Below are 9,881 nucleotides of genomic sequence, written 5' to 3'. Positions count from 1 at the left end.
GTGGAGTGCATCAACCAAAACCTGGCGACATCTGGAATTGTACATCAGGTCCGCAGTAGGAAGGGTGTCATGCCATTTACACATGATACTAATCATGATCAGGCCATCTCCAACCAAAACCAGAAACACGAGGAATGTACATCCGGAGGATGGTAGGAAGGAGAAATGTCACAGTAGGAAAAAACAATCAGTCAAATATATAGACAGGAATACAGCATAGTGCTACAACCAAAACCTGGTAGTATCTGGAACTGTACATTAGATCCGTGGTAGGAAGTGTGATATGCTAGTAACACCTGCAAAAGGACACAGCCTTACTCTCAACTGAGTAGTATGATTTGTCATTTAGGGAGATAGGCCTCCATGGTCCACCACCCCAGCAGCTGGGAACTGGTAAGTGTTAAGGACTGCCATACTACACTAGAAGAAAGGGAGAAAAATGCATTGGAGAGTCTGGAGGACTGCACCACCGGAGACCATAATACCTTATTTTGAAAAGCCAAGCTACCACATCGATGGAGTCAATCTGGAATTGTACATCAAGTCTGTGGTAGGAAAAGTCTCAATGCCACGGAGCATCAGAGATGGGCAGCAATCTTTTTCTGCTTTACTCATGTTAGTCCATGAGTGTATGGTAATGGAAAAATATATTTATTAAGCAAAAAATAAACCACTAGCAGTCCTACAGAACACCCTATCTCTACGGTGTGCATAACAGTTTAGTCACAAATAACAAGAAAACGCAGACACACAACCAATACCTGGCGGTAGGAAGGGCTACAACGTGACATCAAGCATGGTCACAGAATGGACAATGCGGATTTAAGAAAAAGAAAGTATACCTGGTCAGGCACCACAGAGTGGAATTTACAATACACTAGGAAAAAGGTCCCTGAAAAAGTAAGAAAAGTTTGTAAAAAAAAAACCATTTGTCACAATACCAAAATGCAAAAATTTAAATAAATAGTAAAAAGAAACTAAGTTAGTAGTATAACAGAAAATGTTGACAAATCTGCAAGTAAAAATAAGCATGTCTGTACAGTACTATTATCAATTAAGGAGTGATTAACAAGTGCAGATGTGAAGAAGGCACTGGTTACAATAAGAGTGGTGTTGTGCTCATATTGTTGGAGAGCTGCTGCATGATCATTAGCAGAAATGGGAGGTGGAAGGCTAGTGGTGTGCATTGAAAATTTGTGCCAAAAGAGGGCAGTGTTAGTCAAAAAAAGCTACTTTGTGAGGTAAGATATTGTATCAGAATTACATAGTTCTTTTAAAACAAAGAGATGTAGTGTTATAATAACATTCATCAAACAGTAGTTAAGGAAGTTAATATAAGTTAATTTACAAAATTTTTTTTTAAGTTTACTTATGTATCTAAACTGAATAACTTTTTAACATAAAAAGAAGCATTTCAACAACAATGTAATAGCAGTTTTAATTTCTTGAACTTATAAAAGTTATAATATCAAAAGTTAAAAAAGAATCTCAGATAATTCATTATTTAACTATTGATATAAAGAATTTCTACTGAATCAGTATGTAAAAGCTACATAAGTTACATTGTGTTAAACGTATGTCATGACAAATTATGTCACTTTAATCTTTGAAGTGTAATGTATTTAAAATCCTGTAACTTAGTTGTAAACTCCAATGTACTTCAGAAGAACTATCACCTTGAAACAGCTAAAACTTAACAGCTTAAACAAATTTACCAAACAATATTAATGCATAAAATAATAAAAATCTCATTTATCACTAAGTGCACCAAGACTTTAAAAAAATAATTAAATTCTACTAATTACGGTGCATTTTAAAACAAACCTGGTTGAAACAGTATTTAGGAAAACATTGCAAAATAATTTGTGTTTTATAATAGTAAAGTTTTAATCCAGGAGATTTTTGCAAATGGTTCACAATTTCATCATTTTACAATAATCAATTGTATCTTGAATTTCATTCCTAAATTAATATTGAATGTTTTGAACAAATTATCAATAGTATAATCCAAGTTCCTTTGGACTACCTCTTATTTATTTTATTAAAAGCACATGGTTTTCTTTTTCTCCAAAGTACGGACGTAATTAATTACAGGTAAAGACAAATGAATTCAACATATATAGTAAATCTAAGAATAATTAAATTTATAAAACACTTTGATTACAAGAATATGTCAATCGGTTTGGCCTTTTGTGTATTATTTGATTTGCAAGGATATAGATCAGAAACCTTAATCTGCTAATTAACAGTTTTATATCCTACTCTTCTGTCTGGTGTACAATGATATAGGCTTAAAATCCTTATCAATTTAAAATGTTACTTTCCCAGTAAACCCAACTTCACATAAACAGTTATACTCACTCTTAAGAACCTCCCTCGTGAATTTTCTTTTAAGTCAAGGTAGTATCGTCTATTTTCCTTAACCATTAATTCACTTTTTAACTTTCCATCTTCAGGTAAGTTCTCAGGATTAGGTGGACCTATTATGAAACAGAAAAAATGAGCTTCAATAACAGTAGTTACTAATAAAAAAATACCAAACTTAAATAACTGCTAGAAAAAATTAAAGCAGTTATATCTATATCTAAGAAAATATTCAGTAGAAATAAATGTCAGTTTAGTATAAATGTTAAAAAATATTCACTTTACTTGGTGGATAAAGAAACTGATAGGTCACTTTTTCATACAATATTCAATGAAGTGACTGATATGCCTTTACCTTAATGGTCTAATGCAACAGTTAATCATATTCTAAAGGTTCAGTAGATTTATTTTTGCTTGGGATAATTGGTGTTGGAAGAATTAAAAATTCAGTAACTGCTAGAGCAATATTCATTGAACAGACTGACCAAAGTTCTAAATAAATATTCAGGAAAAAGCCTGAGAGTTCACTAAATTGTGAGTGGGTAATCAATAAAAACATGGACAATTCACAAATTAATGATGGAATCAACAGCACTAAAACTTCTAAAAACTTTTACTATAAACCAAAAGTTTCAAATAAAAACATAAAAAAAGATTTTAATATTTCAAGCTTAACTAATGAAACTGAATTAAATTCATTAAAATAGAAATGACTTGTGCAAAAATTTTATGTTAAACTACAAATTCAAAATTAGCTTTGCTTTGCATTAAATTTCTTTTAAAGTTGAAGAACAATCAATTAATTTAACCAAATTAGGTTAAAATTCTTAAGCATTTATGCAAAAATTTATACAGTAAACCTGTGCACTACATAAATTCAAGTAGTATTAATTATTGTTATATCTGGAAGTTGCCACGATAACCACTGGTTGGAGACATTTTCTTAGTGCTGCCGCCACCACTGACAGATATCTGTAGCCACATTTATGACATACTTAACATGTTATTGTCATATATATATATCTAGATATGTTTCAAACATAAACACTGAATACACTTTATATTTACAGCCTATGAATGCTAAATATTCCTCACATTTGTAACATGTTTTAAAGGATAAGGAATGGAGGAACTTTCATTACCATACTAACTGCTGCTCAACAACTTGTTGAACTATGATATTCAAACTGATGTCAGTATTTACCTGTACAAGCATGCAAGCTAACAACTGTAGGAATTCAACTCAATGAACTGGTGAATTCTTTAACTCTTTCAACATGGGCTCAGTCCCTGGGAATGACTTCGAAACCATTTTGTGCTTGTTATAGTTTTAATGCTATAACTTTCAAATTAGTAAGCACATGTTAACGAAATTTGGCAGATTATTAGTAAACATTATAATGCTTTCATACACAAAATATCAATTTTTTTTTATTAAGACTTAAGGTTTGTTAAGCAATGTTTTTCTCATGCCTTTTTTTTCTTTGCACATGTTACTGTATTCAATAATATAAAACTAACCTTTTGTCTTTACAAAGTGACCTGTCTTAGCTGTGTTTTAGTAGATTAGTATTTTGTAAAAGACAGTCACATTCCCATTTTTATATCAGGTCATCAAGAAATTAATGTTTAGATAAAAAACCCAAACAAATTATATATCAAAACAAAACAATTATTAAATGAAATAGTCTCCATTCTTATCAATGATGCTTTCCCATCTTACAATCAGGTTGTTAATACTCTAATTAAAGAAATCACTTGGCTTTGAAGCAAAAAACATGTCGATGTCCTCTTTAACACCTTCCACATTTGCATACATTTTCTCATTAAGATTGTGTTGCAGCGAAAGAAAAAGTTGGTAATCTGGTGATGCCATATCTGGAGAATATGGTGGGAGGGGAAGTACTTCCCAACCCAACTCCATAATCTTGTGTTGTGTCAAACGTGCCACATGTGGATGTGCATTGTCGTGGAGAAGAACACCTTTCTGATTGATGAGTGAAGGACTTGATTTAAATGTTCCAGTTGCTGACTTCAGATCTCTGCAATGAGAGTTCACTGTGGATTGAGGAGTTCAAAATGAATCACTCCTTTGAGGTCCCACCAAATGCAAAGCATCACTTTCTGCAGATGGAGTCCAGGTTTTGGGGTTGGAAGTCATTTTTGTTTAGGACTGAGCCATTGTTTTTGGTGTTTAATATTTGTACAGAGAATTCATTTTTCACCATCGGTGACAATTCTGTCCAAAAATGGTTCACACGCATTACGCATCAGAAGAGGAAGCAACGTTCACACCTCAGAAACGATTATCATCGAAGAGTTCGAGAGGGGCCCAAACACCTTCTTTATGGAGTTTTCCCATATTCCCTAGATGTTTACGTATTGTTTCGTGAGAGACATGCAATTTCAGGACCATTTCACGAGTGTGTTACTTTGGGTTAGACTCAACAAGCGTCTTCAGAGCATCAGTATCAATTCAAACATGTCAGCCCCTGCCATTACAGTTTTTAAGGCAAAAGTCACCTGAACGAAATTTGCCGAACCATCGTTGACACTTACGAGCATTCAAAACATTTCCATGAACTCCTTTGATATTCTTTGTGGCTATAGAAGCGTTGTTTCCCTTCTTGGGGGGGGGGGGAACACAGAAAGTGTTCCAAAATGTGACATTAATTTCTTGATGACCCAATACATTATACATGTATATAGGTTATTACTATTTAGAAATAAGTTCTTAAACATATTTTTCTTAAAACAGAGAACAATAAATAAAGAAGTAAAGCAAACAATTGTCTCTTCTAGTTACGACCTTTGTACTCAGTTGCTAACTCTTAAAATTTCACACGTGGAGGATATGAAATGATATAATTTTTTAGGTTTTACATATACATTTGAAATAACCAAAAAATCATAATTTCTATATCATTTCCACAGAATTTTGCTATAATTTATCAAGCTTAGTAACTAAGCTGTATTTGGGTCTAAAAAAATATGAAATTTCGAGCAGATTAAAGACACAATCTACCTCCTTGAAAAACTTGGTTTGAAAGAATGAGATGGCATCCTAACACATGAAAATGGGTGAGAAAGCCACTAGGTAAACATTCTGAGCTTTCAATTGATTATTCATGTCATATATTGAAGTAAGTTTATATAAGGGACCATTTCCAAAACTGGAAAGAGGTGAGGTGGGCCATTGTGTTTGATTCAGTATATGAGTGATGTCTCAGCAAATAGAAAAGATATGAGGGTCTTATTTTATATTCTAGATTGTCAATATCAGTAATTTGAGTTCCTAATTCATATGAAACTATAGACTTAGTATTCTGACTTCACAAACATCTAATTTGAACCGGTGCTGCATTCAACATATTACATGACACAAAAAAAATTTGATGTTTAATTGTGTTTCTTTAATATTTACTTTAAAATTAAGAAACTGAATAATGTATAATACTAAAATTTGAATTATGATCTACAGTTTGATACCAAACTTATTGACATAAATTCATGAAATAGTAGCTCAATAAAATTTTTAATTAGAGTCAACAAATGCAATGACATGACCTTTTACCCTTGACCTGTCTGGAGAGGGTTAAGAGTGATTTACTACAACAGACAACTGTAAGATTGATCCCCATTTTTGCTAGGTTTGTTTACATCCATACTCACACATCTAGCATGATCAAGTTTAAATAATGTTGTTACATATCAAACAATCACATTACCAACACAGTAAGATAAGTTACAAATTTATTAAATCACAAAACACTTTACAAGTTTCAGAAATCAATAGTTAATAATTTAGTGGATTGCTAGAGCTTATACCCAACAAATATATCTTATGTATTTCAGTCTCACACCTCTCAACAGTCTCACTTAACTTCAGATCACAGACTTTATTTCCTTGCCATGAGATTACATACCACATGAATAACGTATTAGCATTTGTTATACATAATCATACATGAACCTAGTATACACATGAAACTGCCAGGGAAACTTGTGTCAGTTTCTTAATATAAAAACAATATGTTTAATATTTAGCACACACTAGAAGGCAAGTGAGCTAGTTTTTAAGGCAAATAAAAATACAGCCAAACTAACTGACAGAATGAAACAATATAAAACCATAACTAAAAATAAAATACAAATAAAAATACAGCAAAACTAACTGATAGAATGAAAAAATACAAAACTATAACTAAAAATAAAATAAAAATACAGCTAAACTATCTGAGAGAATGAAAAAATACAAAACTATAACTAAAATAAAACTTGCTACCTCATATTCCTACCCTTTTAGAAAAAATGAAAGAAAGTTGACAATTTTCCTCTGAATAAATTAAATACCATCTATACCAGATTTGAGCGATTAACTTAATATATCTAATTACTTACAAGCATTGATTATGTTAAGCAGTATCAATTGAAATAATTGGTTGATCAAAACTATGATTAAATCAACATCAATGTCATGTAAATAACCAACTAAGCAATATTAGAGTTTCCAGTTGTTATTGTTTTTTATTATTCCAATTATCCAAGTTATAGAAGTACTGTCATAATGATTTCTCATTATTATTTCGGATAATTCCAAGCTTGTTCAGCTTAATTGATTAGCATCATGAATCAACTAATCAAAATTAGGCTTTCTGATTATTTCAAATATCCAAGTAATTGAAATATTGCTATTATAATTTCTTGCTATCATTTTTTTAATGAAATCAAGTTTGTTCAGCTGTGGATGAGCATGACCTAAGGATAAAGGCGTTACTCCAGAATTCAATACCAAATATGCTTGCCCCTTTCAGCCACAGAAATGTTAAATTTTTTTCTATAATTTTGAATTACATCAAAGTTATCAAAACAATCTGCCACTATCCCCAATTTTGAACAGCACCCACCACAACTACAAGGCCAATCTTTTACCAAGGGATAGTGGAATTTACCATGACATTATAATGCCCTTATCTACCACAGAATTCAGCTATATTTACTAAGTTTATGTATGAGCATGTATAACAAATGCTAATTTGTCAACTCGAGTGATACATAATCTTGAGGTTTGGTAAGGAAATATGAAGCCTCAGCTTTGAAGGAAAGTGAGAGCTGAAAGGTTGTGATATGTAAGACGTATTTGTTGATTATTAAAAGTAGTATTTTAGTGCAATTACTCACTTGATTATTGTTTATGATACTTTTGAGAACTGTTTAATATTGTTCTTTTGTGTAAACTTATAAATTAAATTATGTCTTATCTTCTTATGGTTCTTTTTACTTAATTCGTTAACATAATTATTTTACTGTGTGCTTTGAAGTTTGGTACTGACAATGTTACTGTGTATTTTATTTTTATATTTGTGTTTGAGGTAATTAGTTACCAAGTCCTGGACATACACTAAATCATTAACTTCAGTAACACAGTTCTTTGATACCTCACAAAGTAATGTACTATTAGTATGCCAACATATCTAAAAGCTTATTAAACTTGGTAATTCTTGGGCTAGACCTAACTGCTTAGTTAGTCATGAAAAAAATATAACAGATAGTAGCAGACCATTTCAAAATGTGCTGTCAAAAAAGAAATAAAAACAACTGTATTAAAAGGACAAGAACTGAAGAGTATAATGTATAATCAAAACTTATATTAAATGTAACACATTCTGATAACTTTAAAATGTTCTTTAGTTTATATTTTTTTTAAAGAACAAAAGTTAGCAAAATATTTATTGCCATTTGCACAACTTAAAATTTACATACACAGGATATAGAAAACAAAAATCAGAAGGCCAGAAATTGATACATTTCATAAGCCATCTGTTGCTATGTGCCAGTATGGCTAACTGGTTACCCCTGAAAAAACTCTTAGCCAGCTAATGAAATAAAAAAATTACATGACTTCCAGGTATAACTTATAGTGATGATTAATAGAGAAATAGTCTTAACTCTTTAAGAAAGGTCATGGGTAAAAGACCATGTCATCTAGTTTGTTGACTCGTATTCAAAATTTTATTAAACTATTATTTCTCGAATTTATGTCAATAAGTTTGGTATCCAACTGGAGATTATAATTCAAATTTTAATATTATACTTTACTCAATTTCTTAATTTAAAAGTAAATATTAAAAAAACACAGTTAAAATTCGATTTTTGTGTGTCACATGGTATGTTGAATGCAACACATGTTCAAATTAGACATTTGTGATGTGAAAATACTAAGTCTCTAGTTTTGCACAAATTAGTAACTCAAATTACCGATACTGACAAGCTAGAATATAAAATAAGAGCCTCTTATCTTTCAATTTCCCAAGATATTGCACATGTAATAAATCAAACACAGTGGCACCCCGCCCACCTCTTTCCATTTTTGTAAATGGTTCCTTATGTACACTTACTTCTATATATGACATGAATAACCAATCAGAAGCTCAGAATGTCCCCAGTAGCTTTCTCAGCCATTTTAATGTGTTTGGATGCCATTTCTTTCTTCCAATATTTCAAGGAGGTAGGTTATGTCTTTTAGGGCCAAATACAGCTTAGTTACTAAGCTTGATAAATTATAGTGGAATTATATGGTACTGATATAGTAATGTATGATTTTTTGGTTATTCAACTGTATATATTAAACCTAAAAAATTATATCGTTTCATATCCTCCAAGTGTGAAATTTTAAAAGAGCTAGCAACCTACGTCAAGCAGTAACTGAGTACAAAGGTTGTAACTGGAAGAAATAATTGTTTGCTTTACTTCTTTGTTTACTGTTTTATGTTTTAATAAAAATAAGTTTACGAACTTAATTCTAAATAGCAATAATCTATATACATGTATAATGTATAATAATTGAAATGTAACTGTATTTTACAAAATACTAGTCTAATAAAACACATCCAAGACAGGTCACTTTGTAAAGACTAAAGGTCAGTTTTATATTACTGGACACGGTAACATGAGTGCACATGCGCCACGTCATTGTAACTTCTGTACTGTTAGCCAGGCATAGCTGAAAAGGTCAATATAATAAAAATAATAAATATATATGTAAATGTACAATGTTATGAGATTTAAGCTATTTAGTCTAAACATTTATGTTTTCATTTGATAATTTGTAGTCATTCTAGAATGAAAAAAAGCATAATTTATATTTATTTCCTAATTTTTTTAACGTGGTTATGAGATCAGTCAAATCGAGCAAACCCATACAGAGATTCGTTACTGAAAATAACAGATAAAATATAAAGTTTTTTCTTAAGAAATGTTTGATAATTATCTGGACATTATAAAGATTTCACATGTGAAATTTGAAAATTTTCTGATGCACAAAAGTATTTTTAATCTTAAAATGAAAATTACAGCTTATAAAATGGATCAGAACAACGTAGGCTGGTAAGGCAATCACTGATTGGCATGTCCTTAAGCCAATCAGGAAATGTCACAGACCTACTGAAGGATATGTAGATTGTATAGGAATTCTTTTTGGCAGCAAAGGACAGGCTTATGTTAGTTTTAAAGTAAAG

At 31.1% G+C, this 9,881-nt stretch overlaps 1 protein-coding gene across 2 annotated transcripts in view; it reads right to left on the bottom strand.

Annotated features, from left to right (window-relative positions):
• The window catches only part of LOC106478056 (transcriptional activator protein Pur-beta-like), a 40,086-nt gene that overhangs the window by 10,719 nt on the left and 19,486 nt on the right, over window positions 1-9,881 (bottom strand). For both annotated transcript variants that reach the window (XM_013938567.2, XM_013938566.2), the window contains exon 4: window positions 2,362-2,480. In XM_013938567.2, coding sequence (XP_013794021.1) covers window positions 2,362-2,480 — 119 coding nt within the window. The remainder of the gene's footprint in view (window positions 1-2,361; window positions 2,481-9,881) is intronic.

This window comes from Limulus polyphemus, unplaced genomic scaffold (assembly GCF_000517525.1).
Source record: "Limulus polyphemus unplaced genomic scaffold, Limulus_polyphemus-2.1.2 Scaffold176, whole genome shotgun sequence".
Classification (NCBI taxonomy): Eukaryota; Metazoa; Arthropoda; class Merostomata; order Xiphosura; family Limulidae; genus Limulus; species Limulus polyphemus.
The sequence above is the reverse complement of the archived record's forward strand: the minus strand, read 5'-3'. Positions and strand labels throughout refer to the sequence as shown.